The sequence below is a fragment of the Antechinus flavipes genome, chromosome 2, assembly GCF_016432865.1.
Source record: "Antechinus flavipes isolate AdamAnt ecotype Samford, QLD, Australia chromosome 2, AdamAnt_v2, whole genome shotgun sequence".
Classification (NCBI taxonomy): Eukaryota; Metazoa; Chordata; class Mammalia; order Dasyuromorphia; family Dasyuridae; genus Antechinus; species Antechinus flavipes.
In genome coordinates, this window is record NC_067399.1 from 96,543,516 (window position 1) to 96,569,839 (window position 26,324).

At 34.0% G+C, this 26,324-nt stretch overlaps 1 protein-coding gene across 15 annotated transcripts in view; it reads right to left on the bottom strand.

The window, feature by feature from the left end:
• NRXN1 (neurexin 1) overlaps positions 1-26,324 on the bottom strand; it is a 1,357,693-nt gene that overhangs the window by 34,516 nt on the left and 1,296,853 nt on the right. For 9 of the 15 annotated variants that reach the window (XM_051975251.1, XM_051975246.1, XM_051975258.1 and 6 more), the window contains one exon: positions 423-510. In XM_051975251.1, the coding sequence (XP_051831211.1) occupies positions 423-510 (88 nt within the window). The remainder of the gene's footprint in view (positions 1-422; positions 511-26,324) is intronic. The other 6 variants (XM_051975247.1, XM_051975259.1, XM_051975254.1 and 3 more) reach the window with 1 other exon arrangement.

The window sequence follows — 26,324 nt, forward strand, 5'->3', positions numbered from 1 at the left end:
TGTGGGAATTTTAGGGATTTTTTTAGATCATAGAAAGGTCAAATTTTTATTCACAAGACAATGTGATTACTTAGCTCTACAAAAAAATGTGGTTATACCACAAGTGACCTAAGGGGAAAGCACATTATTACATTATACATAAAAATTATGTTCATAGCTAATGGAATGAGAATAGTAAGCAAGCAATCCAATGTGCTGTCCCCAACAGCTAGTACTGAAATGCATAATCTTGGCATTTCTCAGTAAATGTCGGGAGTTGGATCTGTTTTTTTTTTTTTTTTTTTAAGTCCATCCCGTCTATAAAAAATTGGTCATTATTTTTTACAGGTGTGCTCATAAGAACTCGGAAGCAAGATCTTTCTATGAGATGCTGCATGCAAGTCAATAAAGGTAATCAAAGAGTAAGAAAAAAGTTGACTAACCTAACCCACCTGAGCTCGGCTCACAGGGATCAATGTCCTCATCATCACTGGGACATTCAGCAGAAGCCACAAGGATGTCATCGGTGGTCTGCAAAGAAAACAAATTCAGAAGGTTTACTCAAAAGAACCCAGAACATTTTGTTATCATCATCATCATCACCATCATCATTTCTATCACTGTTACTATTGGCAACAAAGTGACATGGAAGACTGAAGACAGAAAATAAATTAAGGAAAACCAAAGTTTGAATCCTATAAACTTTCTCCCACATTTATTAGCTACATGACCTCTTGCCCTCTGGTTTCTCATCTCTAAAGTGAGGCCGTTGAATTTAAAGGCCTTTACTATCCCTGCTATCTCTAAATCTAACATGCATTGAATATAGGAAGCATAGTTCCAGCTTATCAAACAGACGGAGTGGCTAAGATAAAACAAATGTAATCATCTCCTTTACAAAGACAATAGTACAAATATCCTTACTTTTCAGTGACAATTTACAAATGTCAAATGCCTGCAAACAATGAAATCTTAGTGATACTTTTGTGATACACAAGGTATGAAAAATAGTGAAAGCTCATTTGGACATACTATCTTTTTTTTAACAAATAAATTATGCACAGTTACTCAGAAAAGGTTACTGAATAATTGGAAAAAACAAAGCAAGTGGAATTTATTGAAGCCCCAGAGCAAAAGACATGCACTGGTTGCTTTTCTGCATGTCTGTGTCTGCATATCTGAAAGCAGCAATAATAACTTTTAGACAGAATTCAATCACTTGGACTTTGAGAAAACTTGAAGATGTTTAACTGTCTTCATGAAGAAACAGGTTAGTATGAGATCTTTATCCATGTTTTGCAAGGCATTTTTTCTCACACTAGTTCAGATTCTAGATTCAAATGTTGTAGGTGTAAGGCTTAAACAGTGTTGTGTCATTATTTTTCTTTTAATTATTAAGGCTTCATAATAAATAAAAGTTCAAGGGAAAATACATTTTATAGTTGATAGAGAAAGAAGAGTTGGCAGCTTTCCTTTCAATGTTTTAGCTTTTACTACATTTTCAGCAAAAAAGATCGTTACCTACTGAGACTATGTACTATTCTTTATCCACAACTCTTTTGCCCCCTTGTTCTGCTGATAATTCCTGATAATCCTCAACACTGGGTCATTCTTAGCAACCATGTTCTTTTCCTCTATTACCCAATAATGGAAGGCTACAAGAGAAAATCAGGAAATCACTATAAAACTTACTTAATCTCACTTAGGACCTTACCTATGGCCCAGTATCTTACTTATTTCTGGTTGACTCCCCATCATAGTTTCTATGGAGACTTTCCAATTCCACAAACTCTAACTATATTCTCCACCCTGTCTCTCTGAAAAGAAATGACCTTACCTATTTTTCTAAAATCAAGGCCACTGTGGGGAAAACACTCAATTCCCTATCTACATATCTCTATAAATTTACTCCTCTGTACAGCTTTAGAAGATAATGTGACTTCTCTACGCTCTTTAATCCTGACCTTTCCTTCCCTCCCTCTCTTTCTCTCTCTGTTTCTCCCTTCTTTTTCCTCTGAGTGTCTTTTTCTCTCTCCTTTCACTCTCCTCATTCTCTTTCTTTCCATTACTGTCATTTACTCCCTCTTTTACTTTCATTTTTAATCTCTTTTTTGTAGGTGGCCTTTTCTACTATCTAAAGCATATGTTCAGGTTTCACTACTTCCCTCTTCCTAATAAACCTACTTTGGATTCGGCAAATCCATCAAATCATCACACTATACTTTTGGCTCCCTTTTTATAATGTTAAGTTCCTAGAAGATACAGTTTCTCTTTTTTTGTCCTCTATTTCCACATCACTTCCAATAGGTGAATCTTTTGCCATTCTATCAATTGCAAATCATTTCCTGAAATCTCCTCATGATGGTCACAATTTCCAGTAATTTTCACCTCACTATAAACCTGAGCCTCACTCCTAATCTTTCCTAGTATAGATGCCTTATTTTGGCAAGACCCAGACTTCTGTATTTCTTTCTTCCTATGGTATTCTGTATGGAAACTGCCTCCTCTCCCCCCCCCCCCAGTTTTTAGCATTATTTTATATATAGTCCTCCCCCAATAGAATGAATTTCTTTAAGGCAGGGACTGTCTTCTTTTCTTATATTTTATCACGATATCTGGCATATGGTAAATTATTAATAAACATCTATCTATTTATCTATATCTCTCACTACCTGTTCACTCATTAACTTCTTGATTGTCCTTGACAAAAAATTAAACATTATTGAAACTTGACTCTCAAAAATTACCAATGATTTCATCTCAATTTCTGAATTCAATGCCTTTCCCTCCATAATTCTCATTTCCTTTGATCTTTCTTCAAGACTAAGTACTATTAATCATCTATTCCTTACCTTTGTCTCTTGCCCTCTAAGACATTTTCTTCTCCTGGTTCCTCTTTTATCTCTTAGAACATATCTATCAATCTCTTCCCATCCTCTCACCCCTTATTTCCAAAGCTTGATCCTGTGCCTTTTTTTCTCTTTATGTTTTCTAAGCACCTAGTACAGTATTTGACACATGGTAATTTTTACCCAGGGCTCAAATTCGGGTTCTGTAGTAACTCCTAAAACCTTGCATAAGTTATTTTATATCTCTAGGCACCAATTCTGTTACTTGGATTCCAAAACAATCTTAATATTCACTGATTCTTTCAAAATCTTTCCTTATGACTCTAGTGCCTATAAATAAAACACAAACTTATTACCCTGGCCTTTAAGCCCTCTATAACCTAACTCCAATCTGATTTTTCAAGATTATTATATTCCCTTTATGTTCCACTCACTCCTGTTCTCCAAATGTGATCTACCTGTTTTCCATCCTTGTGTTCTGCTAAGCTTCTTAATAAATATCAGTTGAACTGAATTGAACTTAAAAGCAGAGGTCAACACAATCTAGTTGTTTGATCATATTATTAATCCATTTATAAATGCCAAAGGTTGATTTTTCCTCCATTTTTATATTTGCATGCAACACTAAACTCTGTCTAGCTATTGTATACAAATAGTGAGCTTTTAATGAAGAATGATTAAGGAAAGAAGTATTCTGAGCCATAGGAGGAGAGGGAATTCATTATTTCTGCTAAAAATTAAGGAGATTATGCATATTCAGACATTAATAGCAAATGCAAAATAGATTTTAAATACTCAATTAAAAGCACTGAATCAAACTAGTTCTTAGTTTGGTCCTAGTTCCAAGAGAAAAGAATAATGTGATACAGGATGCTTTTCTTCATTATAGAAGTTCTAAATATATTTACCAATCATAATGGGAATAAATAGGTTACAAAAAAGGGTAGGGAGAATGAGCCACAGAGATAAAACTAGGAATGGAAAACATCAAAATGAAAAGAGATTTTAAAAGATGAATTAAGAAGTAGCTCAAATAAATTATGAAAAAATATTGGTCCATAATCTAAATATAAATAACAGCAAAAACTTGTGTTAGGGTACCAATTGGGTTTTTCCATAAGGCTTAGAACTTTCTCTGATAGAATCTTTGTAAAAATATTTATTTTTCCTTCTGCTATTTTTATTTGAAAAGAGAAAGTTCAAGACAGTCAGTTTTTTTTAAGGAGTTATAGTTATTAATGCCTATGATAAATGCTAGCAATTTGTATGAATGTCAGGTCGGGATTCTTTGATTAAACAAGGATTTAAAAGGCAAAGGAACAAATGTCCTTTTGGCTCAGAAAGTTCAATGGAATAACATGAAAACTGATATGATAATAACAAGTGATTCAATTAGGCTGCCTTGTAGGTCAGTTGTTCCAATTCCTCCTATAAAAAGATAATCTGTTTTTCAAAAGTTAGGTTTTTATTGGAAAAGTTACTTTGATCATAAACAACAGGAATCTGTGTGTTTGTGTGTGTATGTGAATGGTAGGTTTCAATTCCTTCATAAAATTTTAAATATAATTTGTCTTTTTTTTCTATTTAGGCAATCTGATATTTAGTTAAAACAAATACATATTATAAGAAATAATTTGAGAGAAAAAAATCACAATTTTAAAAAACAAATAGCACTATATTTTCACCAAATTTTATTTATTTGCATTAAGTTGCTGGACTTACAAATAATCATAGTTCTAGACCTGACAGGAACCTAAAATCGTAGTTATGAAATTGACATGCATTTGTCAATTGTTTCAAAAACTTTAATTCATTCATGCACTTATGTCATGATAGTGGAACAGCATGGCATAGTGAATAAAGGGCTGCAATCAGAAAAACCAGGGTTCAAGCCCTTTGATACATACTAGCTGTGTGATACCTAGGCTTGTCATTTAAATTCTTAATGTACTAGTCAACTCAATATATCCTTAAATCTCATGCAAATTGTTGATGTACTGATTAATCACTGGTCTGGACAAAAGACAAAGAGAAAAACAGTGGTTATCTTGAGAAATTGGACATCTGCTTCTCTATTATGAGTTAGAGTATTTATAATTTATATTTATATTTGTAATAATCCCTGAACTATACTGCAAGTATATTCAAATCTGGGTTCTAATGCTAGTGCTGTCAACTAACTAGCTGTATGACATTGACCAAGTCACTAAACATCTCTCTATTTTTGTGTCTTTCTTTGTAAAAATATGGTCTAGGAAATGCTTTTGCTCTAAAATAATGATCCTATGGCACTCATCCAGCTTTAATATTTTATTAAATTGCAGTAATACAGGAGTTATACATATAAAATCTACTCATCTGAAGACAATTTTTGCTTATGAAAATCTATCCTGTGTGTCAAAGTCATGTTAAGTTAATTAATGTTATCAAACTAGTGCACACTCAAAAACTTGTTGGAACAATTCCAATGAAAGTGAAAAGTATACAGACCCAGTATCTTCCATAGAATAATACACCTGAAGCCAAGAAATAGTATCTCCTTTAATACTTCTAAAACTTTCTGTCATTTCCAGAATTAACTTACAAAAACTTAATTCTAGGGCTAGTATGTGTATCTGTGTTTTAAATCAGTGTGTGTAGAAGCACTATCTGGTCTATTAGTTTAAAATGTAGATCACACAAAAATGTTTTTGAAAATTTATCATAGTTATTTTCTGCTATTTTAAAAATGTTCTGTGTTGATATTAAGGTCTATTAAGCAGGATCTCTTGTAGGTAAGAATGAAATTCTTTTTAGTACAAAATTATATAATGTATAAAATCACCTAGTTGGTGACTCAAGGAAATAATGATAAAAAGCATAAGGATTTGCACAATAATTTACAAATTAAAATATTTCTAAAAGAATCAATTTGAGATCATGAAATATCTAAAACTAAAGTGATTTTATCAGTTGACACACCTAGAATTTTTCAAAGTCTGGTCACGTTAGTGGGACAAGGAAATTACTATGAATGACAGAAAAAATTAATTCGATGGGGGCAGAAAATGTTTCTATTTAAAACACTATAAATTTACCATGTAGGAAAATTCAATTTAACTGGTGTCTACAACTTACAGTTAAGACTACCCTTATGTTATTCTGTTAAGACCTAAAGGGGAAAAACCCAAATTTCAAAATAAATTCACTTTCAAACATGTCTTCATTTAAAAAACAAATTTGCTTAAGCCCTATATAATTTTTTTCCATAATAATCCATCATTTTTTAATAAATTAAAGGACATCCTATATAGTAGCTTGCCCTGTATTATAAAATAACTTAAATTAATTAAAAACATTGATTACTAAAGCACTTATTTCTTACTATTCTAGCAAAATCATGTGTAACAAAGAAAGTCATTTTTTCCCACATCTAATGGGTGATAATGACTTGCAGGATTAAAACTTGATTACTTTTGTAAAAAAATAAGAATAATTTAGTTAAACATTAGAGGCACAGTAATATAATCAATGCAAAGAATATGGGTAGGAGGACCTAATTTCTGATTCAGGGAAGGCTGGGGCTTATAGATCCCTTAGGGAGATCTGAAGTAGAGGAGGACAAAAGTCTGTGCCATTAATATAGTAAGGTTCTGGGGGTGGAGAACTATCAGGCTTTTCAAGGGGGTGCAAAATTGGGCTATGAAAGGTTTGCTCTTCAAATCTGGAAATGACAGAGAGACCTAGTCTTTAAATAAATGAGAGAGGAAGAGAGGGAGGGGAAGAGAGAGGGAAAGAGGGAGAGAGAGGGAAAAAAGAAGAGGAAGCAGCAGGGAGAGAAGGAGAAGGAAAGGGAGGGAAAGAAGGAAGGAGAGAGGGAGGGAGAAAAGGAGAGGGAGAGGGAGGGGAAGAAGGAGGAAGAGAGGGAAGGGAGGAAGGAAGGAAGGAAAAATAGAAATAGAGACAAATACAGAAAGATACAAATATACAGAAAATACAGAGATAAACACAGAGAAAGAAAAATATAAAAATAAAAAGGGAGGGGAAAAATGCAGGTAGGCAGGAAAGAAATAGAGAAGAAGAGAGAAGGAAGGAAGGGCAAATATTGGTGTTAAAATCAAAGGATTAGAGTTTCAGGCCTGTCACTGACATTACTAGATATATTATACTGGGCAACTCTTTGAGCCTCAATTTCCCCAGCAATAAAATGAGGGTAATAATACTTAGTCTACTACAGTCACAGCTTTCAGAAATGGAAGTAACATTAGAGATCATGTAGTTCACATTTTTTTTTAATTTTTCAAATTTTTCAAAATTTAATTTTTCATATATAAAAACTGATGATGAGAGATGAAGTGAATTATCCATTTTCTTAAATAATTGACTTGGGATTTATATCCAAGGACTTTTATTATCATTGTTAAAATTATATTAAATTAATTTTAATAAAATATATTTTCTCTCCCCCCACACCTTCCCTCATTAAAAATAAAACTAAATACAAAATTCTAACATTTATGGTCAAGCAAAGTTAATTCCACTATTGCTCATGTCAAAAATTTGACTATAAATCAAATGTTCTTCCTTCATACTACAGTCTATAGGGGGAGGAGATGGCTCAGTGGATAGAGCACCAGCCTTGAAGTCAAGAGGACCTGAGTTCAAATCCAGCCTCAGACATTTAACAATTCCTGGTTGTATGACCATGGGCAAGTCACTTAACCCCAACTGCCACAGCAAAAGCAAAAAGAAGAAGAGAAAACATACTACAGTCTATTTCTACACTATCTACTTTTCAAGATGGTGTAAGGATATATATTTAAAAACCTTAAAAATCATAGAGGATTGCACTGATTGTAAAGCCAATGAATTGAATGTCTCCATTTTGATTTCTTCCTTTATATACTTTGGTTTCGGGTCTGACTGTATACTCATCTACTTTTTCTTTAGAAACACATGAATTGTAATCCTATAAATTTTATAAAATATCCATTAGTTTTAGAGCAAAGTAGCCAAGGGCTAGAGAATTATTCTAGGACATAGAAGAAGAAATACTTTCACTAGATTTGCTTTTAACTTTTTGAAGATAACTCATTACTAAATGACTTATTATAATAACTTGTAAGTAACTTATTAGAAATATGTAATAAGTTATATAATAAGAAATACATTTAAGTCTTAGATTCTCCCTTGTTGCTATGATGGCACCAGGAAATTATAAATTTGGAGTAGAAAGAAACCTAGAAGGCATCAAGTTCAAGCCCGTCATTTTTACAAATAATGAACTAGATGCTCTAAGTGATTGTCCAAAGTCATTCAACTAGTGTCTGAGGCAGGATTCAAAATTAGGTTTTATGAATCCCAAGTCTAATATCACCAAGTTATCCAGTTTCTTCTTGTCTGCTACTGATAAACATATTTACAATGCAACCTGTTAATAAATGTAACTGTACAAACCAAGGATAAAAACAGAAAAGACAACACGGAATAATAAAAAAAGATCATTGGGGCCAGAAAAACCTGTATTCAAGTCCCAGTTCTGTCTCTTGTTACTTTGGGACATTGGCCAAGTCACTTCTCTACAGGCCCTTGTTTACTCAGATATAAAATAAGAAGCAGTATTATATTGCTTCCAAGATTCCTTGAAGATCTATTATTCACTAAGTTTATGGAATACAAAAAGAAATGTGAAAGTTTTGTTATGTGTGTGATACTTGGCAAGTCACATAATTGCTACCTACCTCAGTTTCCTCATTTGTAAAATGGGGATAATAAGAATATCTACCTTCCAAGGTTGTTTCAAGGATGAGATAATATTTGTAATGTGCTTTGCAAACCTTTAAGTACAATATAAATACCAGTTATCAAATATTTTAAAGGACTACTAATAGTTAGTGACATGAGGGGAAGAAAGAAAGCCAGTAATAGGAAGAGATAAAGACTCTCAGTAGTATTTCTTGATGAGAATCAGGACATTATGTATCAGTGTGGCTGAGAGACATAAATGTAAAAGTTCTATCTGTAATCGGGCTAGCTTTATGCTGTTGCAGTGGGTGGTCTGTGGAAGAAATTGATTTTCTTTTTTTTTTTGCTGCCTAAACTCTAACTACTTTATCCCTTCGTATCTATAATATTTGTTTCAAAGTTGCTATTCTGCCCTTAAGTTTGGCATGTTTGAAATCCAGAACCAAAGAATCCTAAAATTGCACAGAATTTTAGAAGTCATCCAATTCAATCTGTCCAATGTAGTAATATTCTTACTAAGATGCCTCTGAATAGTTTCAAGTATTCAGAAGACTCTCACTAACATGCATTGTAGACTATTCTATTTTTGAACAAGCCTAAAAATTAGAAAACTCTTCCTCATTGTGAGTCCAAACCTGTCTTTACCCTCTAATCAACACACACACTAACACTTCAAATATGTAAAGGGTATTCATACATCCTCTGCCCCTGGGAAATCTTTTTTCTAGCTAAACCTCTCCAATCTTCTTATATCAAATGATTTCAAGTTCCCACACTATTGTGATTGTTTTCCTCTGAATGGTTCCATTTATCAGTGTCTCTCTTAAAATGTGGTATCCAGAACAGAACACAATCCTCCAGATACAGTTTCACAATTGCCAAGCATATGCTGGGGATTTATTGATCTTTCTTGATCTGGTCACTATTCTACTGATGTAGCCTAAAATCGCATTAGCTTCTTTTGAAGCCATATCATATTTCTTGATTCCTATTGAGCTTTCTCTTCTTCACAGGTCTATTTCATACGAACAGCTTTTAATCCTTAGAGTCCCTTACTTCCTAGAAGACATCTCAGATTGTACCTTCTATAGGTTTCCCCCAGCCTCCCAGGCCCTATTCCAGCTGTTAATTCCTCCTTTCTAAATATCTTGCCTCTATTCCATGTATGTTTTGTATATATTAGTTATTTCTATTTTGTCTCCCTGATAAACTAAGCTCCTTAAGAGCAGGGATGGGTTTTGCCTTTGTCATATCCTCAGTATTAGCTCAGTGCCTAACATATAACAAATGTTTAATAAATGCTTGTTGATTGACTGTTCTCTAACTTGGACTAATGCAGTTAAACTTTTTTGAATCAAATTCTGAATGCTATCTTTATCTATGTTAAACATATTCTTGCAAGTTTGGGCCCATCATTTTAACCAGCTGAGATCAATCTGCTGCCTTATTCTGTCATTCATTGTATATATAGCCACCATAACAGAAATGAGAATTCTGATCAGATATTTTTAAGCACCTATTTTTCAGTATTATATAAACCTTCGTCTACCTGCCTATTGGGAAACAAGATCTAACAAAAACCAATTCTTTAATGCATCCTTTATTTTAGCCACAACTAAATATCTAAGAATTGCTTTTTATGTATTTCTCCTTTAAGGAGGGGGGAGAGAGGCAATAAAAGAACTCAGCCCAATAGATGTCCTTGTAGAAATTATCAGGATATGAAAAATCAGGAGGTGGTTCAAGTGGGAAAAAAAATCAAATTTCATTTTGAAGGTTGAATTAACGGAGCAATTTTCTAGCCAACACTGTGTAATTTAAATTTAATTTACTGTGTTTGGAGCTGCCTCTCTATGACTGGTCGTTGAGACAGTTGCAGAAACTCAAATATGTCACATTAATCAATTCTATTCTTCAGTTTGTATTTCCCCTGGTGTTTATAACCCTTTCAGAAAAGAGACAACCTGCTGAAAGAGACAGACTAGTGATCAAGCAAGGGTATTAGCTTTAGATAAGAGTCCATTTGGACAAGTGTCTCTAACAATGTATTTAACCTCTCTCAGGTCAAAGTGGTACCTTGATCATCCCTGGCTGAGAACAGTCTGTACACACATACTCAAAGTCTATTCTTATTCTAAATCTGTTCTTTCAACCATATTTAGAACTGTACACCTTAAGGGATGGGAAGAACTTGGGGAGGATTTAGATAACAGAAATGTCTTATGCATGGGGAGATAGAACTTTGAGAAAATGCTATAGGCACTGAAATGCCTTATCCAGAAAGGATGTAGTCTTTTGGTAAGTGGAAATCAACTCTTAAGCTTTATCAGGGGTACTATAAAAGAGAATGAACTCAAACAATAGTCAGTATGACCAACCCCAGTGTCAAGTAATCAGCACTTAATGCATCTGAATGCAGTGGGGAAAATGCTAGAAGATATGGGTTTTATCACTCACTATTTGTATGCTGTTTGACAAGTCACATTGCACCTTAGGTTTCTCACTTCTAAAATGACCAGCTTGGAATTCTTCTATTAGTCTATGATTCTAAGAAATATTTTATTCATTGAAAACTTCTAGACTAGAATGATGGTTAGATCCTGAAAGGGGTTAGAAAACAGATCACAGAGTTAGACTTAAAGGAAGAAGGGGATCCAAGATTAGAAGTCATCAAGTCCAACTCCCTTACTTTATAGCTAAGGAAACCGAGGCACTAGAAGTGACTTGCAGTTTCTGGCACATAGTAGGAACAAAAGAAATATATATATATATATACAAGCCTATCTTGGTTATATTTTCTGCCTCAGAAGGAAGATTCTTTCCTATCCTTTGACTTTTGAAACCTAGTGTTTTAAACATTTCAATGCAGGAATTTCTATTCCTTTAAATGAAATGAACAATTATGATAATCAACACAATGCTATTTTCTAAGGTGAAGAAGTTATTATATATGAAAATAACATAAAGAAATTAAGCTTGTTATTTTGTTTTTTCTATTTCAAGCAACAATAAAATTCTAAAACTTTAATGCTTCTTTTCCTTCTCAGCTTTAAGTAGCTTTGAAAATAAAACAACACAAACTGAAATGGAAGTGGAAGAAACAAAGTCTACCAAAAAAAATTCCTACGTGGTAAGGATATGAAGAAATTCCCAAGTTATCACAGGAAGACAATTGAGAATATAACACCTACAAATGAAACACTAACTTTTTATCATTCTTTAATTAAAAAAATAAAAAGTAAGGTGAATGCTTTTTTTTGCTAGAACTATTTTTGCACAATAACAAAATCATTAATTCAAAAATTAATCTATCAATTAACCTGCTTGTGTGACACTACTGGAGCTTTTGCCTGATTTATTTATTTTTCATACTGAAATAAGTAAAGCAACTTGGTTGTTTGAGTACTGTGTATCTTAGCTTTAGTGTAACATAGATAGCCAACTGGTAGACATTGGTTTCATATGAAATTGCCGTGGGAGATAGCGTTTCCTGTCTGGTTTCCATGAGATATTCTCTTTGTGTCCCCAAAAGACTCATTGTACAGCCCTGGGGAAATTATGTAGGCCTCTGAATTAGCATCAGAGATTCTTTGGAACAAAATCTGAACCTCACCTACAAACAAGCCAGGCAAAGAAAGTCAAGGTAATTATGATATTTATTTATGACAACAAACATCATTCAATTTTAAAAGTTTATTAGCTAAATTACTTGAGCGACTTACACATTCTAATAACTACTCATTTATAGACACTAATTTAGCTTCAAATTGCTCCAATCCATACTTTCTCACTTTATTTGTTGTCCTTTGCCAGTTCAAGCATTAGAGGTCACATAATAAACAAAAGAGTGATAAAGATGAAGAACAGGAGATGTCAATGCAGTGTACATCACTAATAAAAGAGTATCAGTGATATGACAATGAACAACAATCTATAAACACTCATTGAGCAAATGTTCGAGGCACTGAGATTTGGAAGATACATAAAGGTATACATACCTGCTCTTAAGGAGTCTATATTGTTTTAATATTAGGAATACTGAACAAATGAATTAGTAAAATAAACAATCCTGTCCATATCAAATCACTTTTCCTTAAACTTAAAAAGTCACTTCCAATCAGAGATAATATAGTGGATTGAGTGCTGAATTTAAAATCAGAAAGACCTGGCCTCAGATGCTTGACGGTTGTGTAACCCTGGATAAGTCACTTAACTACTCAGCCTTAATTTCTTCATATGTGAAATGGGAATAATCATAGGAACTGCTTCAGAGACTTATTGTTAAGAATAAATGAGGTAACATACATAAAGTACTTTGCAAACCTGAAAGTTCCATAGAAATGCTATTATTAACTATTTTTATTCTTATTATTTTATTCTCCCAGAACAATATTCCTATGTGGAAAACAGATAGGTGGCACTGTTCTAGAGTTTAGGGCCAAGTCTAGGCTTGTACTAAATAAATACTTATTTGTTATTTGAAGTGCATATATGAACATGAGCATTCATGAATATTTAAGACAAATCTTAAGTGTCCCTGAAAATCTGCCAACGTTCACATTTCTCTAATGTCCTCTCCCAGTTGATGCCCTGGGCTATTACAAAAAGTGACTGTAAATCAGCTGTCTGTTTGGAACAGAGACAGACAAGAAAGTCATTACATTTTCTTCAGTCCTCTCTTGCCTGTTTAAAATGTATGCAACTGGCCCCAGTACAATAGAAGTGACTTACAGAGAAAAACTCCACTGAGGCTAAAGAGGTGGCAGTAGTTTACTGGTACTGACATATGGTTTCATTTACATTGGAAACTGGTTGTTCTAAAGGGCATAATTTAAATACATGGAAAACAGGATAAGGAGGAAGATTCTGAATGAAGCTGTGCTAGGAAAGGGGAAGGAAATGACTTATCACTCTTTCAACATGCACACACACACACACACACACACACACACACACACATATATACTCTGGAAGAAAACAGACAGAGGGAAATTAGAGTTTAAAGGAAAAAAAATTAGTATGACTTTTTTTTTCTTAGAATAAGACAATCCAGACAGTTTGGCAGCAGCTCCAAAACAGCAAATTAATTTTTATAGCATTGGCCAGAAACCACAATTAGGTTAGATGCCAAGTCATAATTATCTTTTTTAATTCACATACCTTGCCCCTCATCATTCCACAGCACCTAGACAATGCTTTTCAAAATATGCTTTTCATAAATAGTTGAATGAATATGGTCTGTTTTTAAAAAATATTTTCTCACTGTTAATCATTAAAATCCCCCAAAACTTAAATATTATATTCTGTACTTCATGCCCTTCTTCCTCCCAAAATAGGAATGATAATAGCTGTTTTTCTACTTCTTAAGGAGGCACTGGAATTTTCCAAAGGTAAGAGGTCCCCACCTGTAAAATCATGCATTTATTTTCAATCAGTTTTTGATACATGGATTGATTTGGTTTATCTTTTCCTTATTCTTTTTTTTTCCCTTTTTTTCTTAAAAAATATTATTTGTTATATAAATGGATCTGTGGCAGAATGGGCAGAATATTGGAAAAAGTTCTGGTGATATAAAAAAATATCAATTTTTAAAAAAGATGGAGCAATATATACTAGTATTCTAACAAAATAGGACATGGCAACTTATAAATACTGCTTAAGCAGTACATAAATGGAAGTATAAAGAGAAAATATGAAGTATGAAGCAGAGTGATGAAAACTTTATCTAGAGATGTTAATTTTTTTAGTGCAGACAGCTAGGTGGCGCAGTGGATAGAGCACCAGCCCTGAAGTCAGGTTCATTGAGTTCAAATCTGGCCTCAAACACTTAATACTTCCTAGAAAATGACCCTGGACAAATCATTTAACCCCAATTGCCTCAGCCAAAAAAAAAAAATCAGTTCTTCAAATTTTATTTTCACATTTTAGGTGTTAATCTGTTAGGATTCTTACAAGGTGCTAAGTCACTAGAAATGATAGAGACAATGCTTATGTACTTGGTTCATACCTTTGGAGTTCACACCTTTGGGAGAGTTTACACATTGGTTCACACATTAGAGTTCACACCTTTAAGAGAGGATATTTAAGGAGGAGCTCCCACAAGCCCACTAGAGACTTTTAGGAGATCAGAGCCAGGATTCAGTGTGAGATTCACAAGTCAAGAAATTCACAAGTCAGGATTCAGTCCAGGAGCTCCCACGAGCCCAGAGAGAACCCACAATCCCACTCTTGGAGGAGGAGCCAGATTCATTCCAACTTCTACTTTTGTGCTGGCTGGAGGCTTTGGATTCAGAGGGACAAGAGGCTGAAACTGGAAGAGGCAAAAGACTAGTGGCAAGAGCTCTTGGAACCAAGGAGAGAGGTAGGCCTCTTAGAAAACTAACCGGGCTATTTTGAAGGAGATGATAAAGGATTGAACTTTTAACTCCTGGTTGCATTTGAGGTAATTATTACTCTGAACTGAAACTAAGGCTGCCTCCAGAAGTCCTGCAAGAAATCTGCTCCCAGAGAACATTATAATTTAGAGAAGAGAATATTACATTAATCATTACTTAAACTTATACTAAAATTTAGAAATACAAATCTAAATCGGTATAATATGGCTATCTACAGTTATAAAACAATGGTTATACTATTAGGACTAAAAACATTACTTAAAAGGGATACAAATTGAGACTATTAATAATCTATAAATAGTTAGCCCAAATAAGCTTAATGAAAAAGCTTATTTTAAAAGAACACAATTAAGGATACCTTCTAATTCAAATCTGGGTACCGATCAAATTCACAGAATTTTTAGAGGAAGAGAAAACCTCTAATTCTTATTTTAGCAGATGAATTCATTGAGACCTAAAAAGGTAAGTAACTTGCTCAATATCACATAGCTAAAACATAGTAGTTTGGGGATAAAACATTCCCAGTTATTCAGGTTCTGATATACTATGTTGTCTTTCATATCAGAGAGCTAATTTTTAACTATTCTACTAAAACTTACATCTATTTATCCATATACACATACATACACACACATCTCTCACTACCACCATTACTACCAATATATAAACCACTGAAACAAATGAAGTTAAGTGGTAGGTTGGGGGAGAATTTCTCTAACAGAAGTTAAATTTAAGTCAGAATACAAAAATCACTTTTTAAAAAGCCTTCTAATTTCGTAAAACTATAACCCCAAAGACTGTCACAGACATAGCTTTATCTAATCACTAAGGGATACAGTTAATTCAGAAAGCTCCTGTCTAAAAAAAATAATATTGCCAAGAGATACTCCTAAGATGATTTTTAAAAACCTCTTTTCTTGTGAATTATACCCTGTATCTTAGCATATGAGTTCAGCAGTCCTCTCTTGAGGGCAGAGAGATAATCTATATTTATTGCATTTTTTCCCTATTTCTTTTTCCATGTCCTGGAACTTTGCAAGGCATGATGGGTAAGGCATCAACTGAATAACCTCTGTTTCTCTCTTCTCATTAAGTCATTGATGGAAATTCATACAATTTCCAGTGTGTGTGTCTGTGTGTCTCTCATTAACAACTATTTCCACAATGTAAGGGCTAATGAGACATTTAACTTTGCCACTGCTCATACAGCCATCATTATGGTTTTGGTAAATTATCTTATTACTTCTCCCAAATGACTAAACAGGAATGACCATTTATTCTTGGTATTGGTATGCTGAAGGGATAACCAAGAAGTTTACTGTAGAATCACTGTATTCTTCTTTACAAAGAAGCTTTAGAATTTGAGAATTATGCAGACTCTCCATAGTGTTGAGCCTTCTCTAAGAGTGCCAACTTTTAAGTGAAAAGTTCTAGATGAGAATTCTATTACTATACCTTATTACTAGAATAATCCTGGGTCTCCAAGCCAGAGTTTAGTCATCGATAAAATAAGGAGGTTGAACTACATAATTTCTGAGGTCTTTTGTGCTTCTACCCCATAACCAAAAGCCTGCTGGCAGATTTATGGAAGAAACAACACTTCCCTCTCATTACTCAGGGCAGGAGTGCTGCTGGTTGGTACACTTTATAATTTTAGGGAAGTCTCTGTGCCTTAGTGAAAAGGGTTAAATTTGGAGTCAGAGTCAAAATGGGTTTGTGTCCCAGTCCTGTCACTTGGTAGCAGAATCATGTTGGGCAAGCCAATTTATCTCCTTAAATTTTAGTTTGTATCTCTGACAAAATAAAATTAATAAAAGTCTTACTAATCAATTAAGATGAGATAATGTAGAAAAAGTTATTTGTAAACTGTAAATGATCTTGCAAGTATAAGCATTATTTTAGTAGAACTTTTCAATTCAATAACAATTTTTAAGTGTTTATTATGTTCCTGGCATTGTACTAAGCAAGGAAGATACAAAAAGAGGTAATAAGACAGTCCCTGTCCTTGAGGAATTTTTACTCTTATTAGGATATGATATAGGGATAAAGGCTGATTATACAGTCCTGTTAGAGATTCCTAAAATAATTTAGGAAAGAGATAATGAGGGAAAGAGAATTGATTTGGAATCAGTATTGTTTATGTGATGCTAGGAAATTCATTTCATTTTCCTGGGCTTCAAAATCCTCCTCTATAAAATAAGTGGAATCAAGTTCTAGCTCTAACATTAGGGTTATAAGGGATAACTTTGAGATTATCTGATCTAATTCTTTTATTTTATATGCAAGGGAAGTGAAACCCTCATTGATGAAAAGGATTTAACCCAAACTTAAACAATGCAAAGGAACAGAGATTCAAAAAGTAGAATAAGACAATAATTGATTTATTTTAGAAAAAAGGAAAAGCTTTGAGTCTGGATGACTGAGAAGATGGTGCTGATGTCAATACCATTAGGGATGTTAAGAAAGAGTGAATAAATCTAATCATGTAAAGGACTTATCTTTTCACCATCCCACTAAAACTCCCCTTCTCAATAAAGTTCTTTTAACTCTTCCCTTTTCAGCACCATTTTATTAGTCATCCAAGGCAACTAACTTTCTAAATAAAGAAAATATGGTAAAGTGCTAGACTTAAGAGTAAAAAAGTAAAAGATTTAAATCCTGATTCTGAGGTTCTGGGCAAGTTACTTAAATTTTCAAGTGCCTTGAGAAACACTCTTAAGATTTATTTGATAAAGCTTGTGATTGGAGTTGGTGGAAGGAATTCCCTACACTAAAAAAACCACAGATTTTATTTGATTTGTGATATTTAATAAAAACTAGGTATAATTTGGCAGTTGTATCAGGCAGTCTGAATCCTTCTTTTCATCAGTTTTCATAACGTTCTTAAGAGATAACAAGCACAAGAGCTACAATATCAAAGAAATGCTCTGCCTCTACTAAAATAATCCACAGACTGAAAAATATTTGAGAATCACCACCAAGCAGGAATGATTTCAAATAAAAACAACATCCATAAAAACACATGGATTTAACTTTCCTTAAACATGTTTGAAAAAGCCAAAATGGTAGAACTGGCAGTAAAGGATACATCCTGATTCAGGATAATAGCAAAATGACTTTGCATTAGACTTGCATTTGCTAGTATCATCACATTTTAAGTTATCTTTAGCAAAAGTAAAAAAAAAAAAAAAAAATCCTGATCTTCATAAACCCCAAATTCACCTCACTCAGGCACGTGTTTACCCAAATTCTAACAGCTCATTAAAAACCAAAAATAACAGAGGTGAAAGAGAACAAACAATTTTCCTTAATGCACAGCTCACAAATATTGGGCAAATTTTGGTTAAAGTGACTCTTTGGCCAAATAGCTTATTTCTCTTTTATAATTTCTACTGTAATTGTGAAATTACTGGGTTTCTAGTTAATGAACCTGAGCCTCAATATCCTCATCTTTAAATGAGGCTTAAATAGTTTCTAAAGGTTTCCTTCCAGCTTTGACATTCTGAATTTATATTGTAAAATTTAAAATGACCTGAAATAATCTACTCTCCCATTTTCTTTTGAAGCATCTCCTTTCTTAGCCTGCTCCAAAACATCAGTGTTACAATGTATACTGTTAAGAAATGACTCAATGCCAGACTGAACATCTCCCTAAAACAACAACATTAAGTGGTGTATTGAAAAATAATATTGTGTCTAGTTATAGGACATAGTTTAAGTCTTCACCACTTCTAGGCAGTGTCATTTTGAGCAAGGTACTTAAATTTTCTGGCCCTCAACTTTTAAATGTCATTATCAATATTTATACCACTTACTTCACAGGATTGTCATAAGAAAACTGTTTTGCAAAGCATGATAAATGCACTTTTTTTTTTTTTTCGTAGAAAGTATAGGAACAGCAGTAACACCTCTTTGGCTGGCTAGAGAAGATTGCCTTTCCAGCCATTTCCCTCTCTACTTTTCATTCTGGTGTAAATGACAAGGAGAGAAATAATGTATTGGATAGAGAGCTGGCCTCAGAGTCAAGGAAAACTGGCCTCTGACATATACTTGTTGTGTGACCTCCGGCATCCTTCCATCTTTTTGGCATGTCTCTAAGATTATAAATTACAAAAAAAGTACCATCTGAATAGATGGAGGAAATTACCAAATTGTAAGTATCCCACACTGATGAAATCGCAGGCCTAAACCAAACAATCAAAAGAAAACATCATGATGAGCAGAGATGGGTTCTTATTTTCTTTTCATGATCAAGAAATCCAGACAAACAAATAAAATTCCATGCTGAGCCCATGATGTGATTTTAAAAGAAATGAGAAAATTGACATCTGCCTTTCTCTGTTTAATCTCTTATATTTTTCAATCTGTTTTATAATGGTAGAATACCAAGGGTTCTGTGCTCCAGTTCCTGCATTCAATTCCATCCTAGAGATATGGGAACAAATAAGAAATCCCTGGATTGAGAGTCAATCTTGCAAATGCTTTGGTAATTTAGGGCTAACATTGTACTGAGAAAGACTTATGTCCTCCAGTTATTCTCTGCCTTCCTCTTATTTTGGTGTCAAAGCAAACCCAGATAATGGGATAGAATGAGAGGACAAGAATCCCACATTCTAGTTCCTTACAATTTCAATTTAACAATGCAACTAAAATTTCTTTATGATGTAACTTGTACATGAAATACCAACCTATTCTGTGACAACTTAGATAAACTATCACACTTCTTTTGAGGTTTCTAGAAAATATCCCTTTTCTATCAACTTTAAGCTGCAAATATTTTTATGATCTTTTCAAAGAGACCAAGCCAGTTTCCACTCAATGTCAAACTCCACTCAACCTAATTTACAAAATGATTCATTATTAACTTCATGGTAACATTCTGCCTTGCACACAGTAGGTACTTGATAAATATTTCTCAGCTTAATTGGAAATAGTTTGAGCTCAACATATGTGATGACTTACTTCTAGAATTTATGATTATGCTGCCATATCCTCTTGGTACAATTTACTACATATCCTCTGCCATGAGAAAAAAAAATATAGCATTAAATTACTTTTAGAGCTGATTATAGATGGAGAAGTAGATTGGGGATTCACAGGTGATAAAACCCAAGTGATAAAACTGAGAAAACAGCTAATAATCACACTAACCCATCATGCTTGCTCATTTGAGTAAAAAGAGACAAGTGCAAAAAATCAAGGCCCTCTTTCTTTATTGCAAACTATGTAGCCAGCCCACAAAAAGACCCATGGACTCTAGCCCAATCTGTTTTCTGAGTTTCCTGGAGAAAATGCCACCAGAATGATACAGATTTCTGTCAAAAGTTACTCATTCCACAAATTATTTTTTCCTTCTCTTGCCATTTTCTGTTTCTTGCAGAATCCCACTGACCAAATTACATCATTGCTTTGATAGTACTTTGGAAAAGATAAATATATTGGAAATTATTACGAGGCATCCTCCTCCATGAAGTCCTTCCTGATAACTTTCCTGATATCAGTAATAAACTTCTTATTGCCTTTTGCTTGTTTTGTACTTCTTTAAATTCACTCGATGTAATGGGCTGACGCTTGAGTTGATGCACTGAGGTCCCAAGCACAAGAGGCTAAAGGCTAAATAGTAATTGGACCATACTCTATTAATATATAAGCTTGGAGAAAGAATGGCCCCCGCCCACTCTTTGTGCAAGTCCTGATGTGTTGTATAGGAAATGACAATTCTGGTGGGTGGAGGCAGGGGAATGAAAAAGGAAGGGGAGGAGAGCTCAGACCCCACTTTCTCTGCTAGCTGGCTTCCTGTCCCAGCTGCCCATATCGCTATGGCAATCCTTCTTGTCCATATTGCTATCGCAATCTTTTTTCACCTCTTCACTTCAATAAAGACTGAAGATTTTTCCCTTAACCTGAGTTTCTGACTCTGGCTGATTTTAAATACACGATCATTACAACTCACCATCTAATAATAGTGATAATACAATTATTAGTGTATATAATATTTCCTTAAAAATTCATCTTACCTATAATTTGTTTACCTCTCCACCCATGGGTTTAACACAGTATTTAGTCTTCAGTAGATGATTCATAAATGTTTTCTTTTTGACAAGAATTTGATTTAATGCTAAATAATCCCTTCTCCCTAATTGCAAATGGCTTTAACTATAAACATAAATTGCTTATTTTTTGGGGGGTAGGGGGACTAAAAGTGACTAAGTTCAAGACCCTCATTCTGCAGATAAGGAAACTGAGGTCCAGAAAATGTAAATGGGAGGGAGCTGTCCCTCCCATACCTATTAATGGCTAGCAAGAAATCAGATAACCTGATTGCCAATCTATTGCCCTTTCTATGTTTCTTCAATTCCATGCCATCAATGGATGGCAGGGAGATCACATAGATAAGAACATTTTTTTTCCTATTTGTCTTAAATTCTTTGTGATTCTGATTTGCCTTTTACATTTTTTTCATATGTATTATTGACATTTTCAAGGCATTTGAAAGACTAGGAAATTAAGTATGCCCATGGACACTCAGGGCAAATAGACTAAAGGAACAAAAAGCTTTTGTAGTAAGTTTAACACCCATTTATACTAATGGAGTTACACACATTCATGCACTAAGGGAATAATATTTTAATTTCCTTTTAATTAGAAATAGAAGGTTCATTAGATCTACTGCCTTGGTGATGCAAACATTTCATTAGCTAGCTCCTATTGCTGAACCTCATTCATACAGGTGTTTGTGCATTTTATTCAATTAGACCACTGTCTAAAAATTGTTTCCACATTACTGGTCACAATACTAATTTATATTGGAAAAAAGGCTTTTTTAAATGCAATGGTCAACTCTTGATCTCAAAGAAGAAATGAGGATTCTGCTTGTTAGAGAAGTCATCCAACAAAGACTGGATGGGGCCATTTGTTGGGTAAACTGCAGAAATGATTCTTGTTCAGATATGGGTTGAATTAGATATTCTGTGACATCCCTTCTAACTCTGAGCTGAATTTCTGATTATAATAACTCCTTAGGGAAGGAGACAGGCCTGGGGAAAGGTAGATCCAGAATGAGTAAATGATTTGTCCTAAGTCTCACAGGTAAGAAACACATTTGAAGCATTTGAACCCAGGGCTTCCTCCTTCCAAATTGCTTGCTCTTTCTACCATACCCATTGCTCTTCAAAAACAGTAATTGTTAACTACCTTTACATAATCACTTCATTAGGCAGACAATACATATGTGCACTACTTTCCTAGCATAATGGAAATACATTATACTCAATTTTTTATTGTGTTAACTCTTTCCTGAATATTGGATAGTCCCTTTTATAAGATGATTATATGGATTAGATTTCAAATATCCCAATTTATTTTTTTTTTCAAAAAAACTATTCCCAGAGGAACAAAATCTCCCTGGGGGCCTGTTCAAGCTTGATACACCATGAGAGGGGCAAGGATGACATAATAAGTAGGGAACAGTCTAATAATCTTTATGCATAAGGATGAGAAAGTTCTTCCATTATGGATAGGGTCCTCAGGTCTTAATACAATGTTGTACAATTGGACATAGTCTGAGAACAAGAAAGATGTTCTCCAGCTAAGGAAATATTTCCACTTTCTTGCAAGAGCTTCTATCTAGCAATAAAAATTCTCTACTCCATTAAGGTGGAAGGGTATATGACTGGATGGGGTTTGCCTAGTCTCCCTTTCCCTTTATATTCCCAAGAAGGAAGCATGCTGTCTAGTAAGTGACTGGCAATATGTTGCAAAGGCAGCTTACTGGTTCAATGGATAGGCTACTGGGCAAGGATTCAAGAAGTCCTGGGTTCAAATTCCACCTCAGACACTTACTGGCTCTGTGTCTTTGGGCAAGTCACTGAAGAAGAAAATGGCAAATCACACCAATATCTTTGCCAAGAAACCCCAGGGATAATATAGTTCACAGACTCATAGAGTTGAAAATGATAAGAGCAACAGTTATTACAGAGGAAGTCATGTAGATCACAAGTGAAATTTTTTTTAATGTTTTAATGTAGATCACAAGTGAAATTATCTCTCTTCTACAGGCTCATAATTCTTTGTACCTTTTTTCTCCCTATCAAATCAATGATCTTTCTAAACACCATTGTAATTATTAGTAAGTTTATGTAACTGTTAAGATTTTGAAAATTTGCAAATGTATTGTAGATACTTTATAATTAGAATTGCATGCATTTGTTAAGAAAACTTTAAATATGGATATTTTGTTACTATTAGATTTAACTCCCGTAACTAAGTAATTAAGCTTTAGAGAACAGTCTAAGGCATTGACAAGTTATATGATTTGTTCATATCTTACAGATGTCATATGATCAATGTAGAAATTGAACTCCGTGCTTGTTCTTGTTCTTGCTATACAATACCATATTTCCCTATATATCACCTTTGCATATTCTATTTCATATTACCACTTTGGGATTTCCTGTTTGATTACAGGGACTGTCTTATTTTCTTTATCGCTTCCTTAATGTTTTGAACATAGTAAACAGTTAATAATGTTTCTTTCTAATTAAATATATCTCTGGACACCTTAAAAAGCCAAACTATCTTGAGTACCTAAGTACATTTCCCCAATTTCATCAAATTCCAGAATTATTTTTAAGGAAATAGGGCAGTGATATGGGATAATAGAAAAATGAGTATTATGAATGCAAACATTTTTTCCCCTCCAAACACTTTAATCAGCTTTCCAACTTTTTAATTTCATTTTATTGCAAAACCAACTCCCAACCATTCATTCCAATGCATTTCCAAGCTGCAAAGACTTCTCTCTTTTTGTTTCACAATAAAGCTAACTGCAGGTGCGAACTCAAGGGAGACAGACCTTGGAAATTTTAACTATGTTGCCATGGCAATGGTTTGCAAGAATGTATATGAGTTTCATCTTCACTCTCAAGCAGCCAACTGAGTTCATATGTGGAGGTTCAATTCACTGGATTCACAATGTTCTCCATTTCTTGCGGTTTGAAAAGGTTGAAAATAACTGTCTCTGTTGCTTAAAGTAACTGGGCCCACAAAGTATCAAAACTCCCTTTTATTACACTTTCTACCTTTCTACAAATGTAGAGATCTAGTCATTCATTACTGGTTCTTACCTGGGCAATCTTCCCATTTTTGCTAACTCTATGAGAAGCTCCATAAATTCTAACAATAAGTGATTTTCAACATTGTTGCAAAAATACTGAAGTTCCAATAGGATTACAAAATGGTGGAAAGATTTTCCACTGAATAGCATGTTAATTTCCTAAGTCAAAATTGTCACAAGCTGTCAGAAGCTTTAGAAGGAACCAACTAAAGCAGACTTTAAGAATGATGGGTCTATTTAGATGGATCTCCTTTTAAAATGTAGAAATGGAATTTTAATCTCAATCTCTTCTTAATTTGTTATGTGTGTCCATTTGGAGACACATAACAAATTTGGGGATTTTCTTAGGAAAGAAACTAGAGTGCTTTACCATTTCTTTCTTTACTTCATTTTATAGATAAGGAAACTGAGGTAGATAGGGTTAAGGGATTTGCCCAGAGTCACACAACTAGTAAGTGTCTACAGTCATATTTGTACCCAGGAAGATGAATCCTTACTGTTACTCTGTTCACTTCACCACCTAGTTACTTCAATCTATTTTATATATTTATGTGCATATGTGTTTATGTGTGTATGTGTGTATATATATATATTATGCCACAATTCTCTTTTATTGTCTTGACTCAGCTTCCCTAATTATCCTAACTCAGTCCTGCCTCAGTTTCCTTGTTTCTCAATTCTGCAAAACCTCCTCTCCCTCTTTATCAGAATACTTGATAGAACATCAGAATGCCTCTCCCCATCCCAAGCTATTAGAATATCAGATACTGTCTTATCAAGATGCCTCTCCCCATGTCGAGGATGCCTCCCCCTAATTATGTCATCTTCACCCTGTCCTTCCAGCTCTCAGCATTCTGACTCCACCCCACCCCAGTCTACCTTCTGCATCTGAGCCATGTGTATATGTCATTGAGAACTCTGTTTGCTGGATTCTTGGAGACATTCATTCAGCCCTGGAATCAAACCATAGATCCATTTGATCCAAGCATGTCTCTCCATTTAATAAATTATTAAATACTCTCTTATCTCTATCTTGCTCAGTTTCTTCGGCATTACATAAACATATATATATATATATATATGAAAAAAGAGTAATGATATAGGGGATAAGATGCTGAATTTGAAGTCACAGAGAACTGGATTCAAATCCTTCCTTAGACATAATCACATGACCCTGGACATCATCTATTCTGAGCTTTCATTTCCTCATTAAAAAAATAAAGATAATAATAGCACTTTTTTCAGAGTTGTGAAGATCAAATGAGATATTTTTGTTAAATGAAACATGTAAATGTGAATTATTGTTAATAACTTTATTTGACTTGTACCAACTCAACTCCAATTATAAAATGAACATAATAATAGTCCTTATTTTGCAATGTTGTAAGTATCAAATGAAAAAGACACAGCATTTTGCAAATGTTAAAGTTCAGTATAAATCGTAGCTATTATTATTAATGACTACTACTAAGCCTAACTGTTCTTAAAATCCTTAAATAATGTATCTAAGCTCCCCAAAACATACAAAGTCGGCAGCTCTGAACTACTGGCAATAAACAAAATTTGGAGACAAAAAGAATGCTTGTCCTCTAAATGAAACCCACCAAATACTAAAAGTAGAATGGTTTAGAAAGATCTAATTGGGACAGGAAATGGATGATTAGCAAATATTCTCTTCAAATGACTGTGGATTTTTTCTTTCTCTAAAATTAGTTCTGCTCAAACTGAATCGATATTTTCAAAAACTGCTTTACAAGCAGGAGTAGGCTGGGGTCTTGAGAATCTAAATTCTTTAATTTTTCTAGCAAAGACTTTTATAGTGAACATTCTACTAAGGTACAAAGTGTCCTACATAAAATGAGGCCACAAGAGATCACACTATCCTTTATTTGGTGACCAAGATGACAAAACACCTTACAAAAGCTTTATTAGCCTGGCAGTGTTTAAAAAAAAAAACAAAAAAAACAAAAAAAACACTTTGCTGTTACTGCAACCCATCTCCCTAACAACACATGTTACAGCTTGCTCAAACAGCTTGTGGGGGTGCACAAAAGCTGCAGTATCTTTTCTTCCTCCTTCCTCACCCTTAGATTCTAAAAAGCCTATAGCAATGCTGAAATTAAACAAATGAGAATGCAATAATTAGCAATGCTAACTGTCAAGTGGATCTAAAAAGAAAAAACAACCACCCAAATCCTGACAATCAGCACTTTCAGACACTAGCAACAATCCACATTGAGTCTCCATCTAATTTAAACAAAA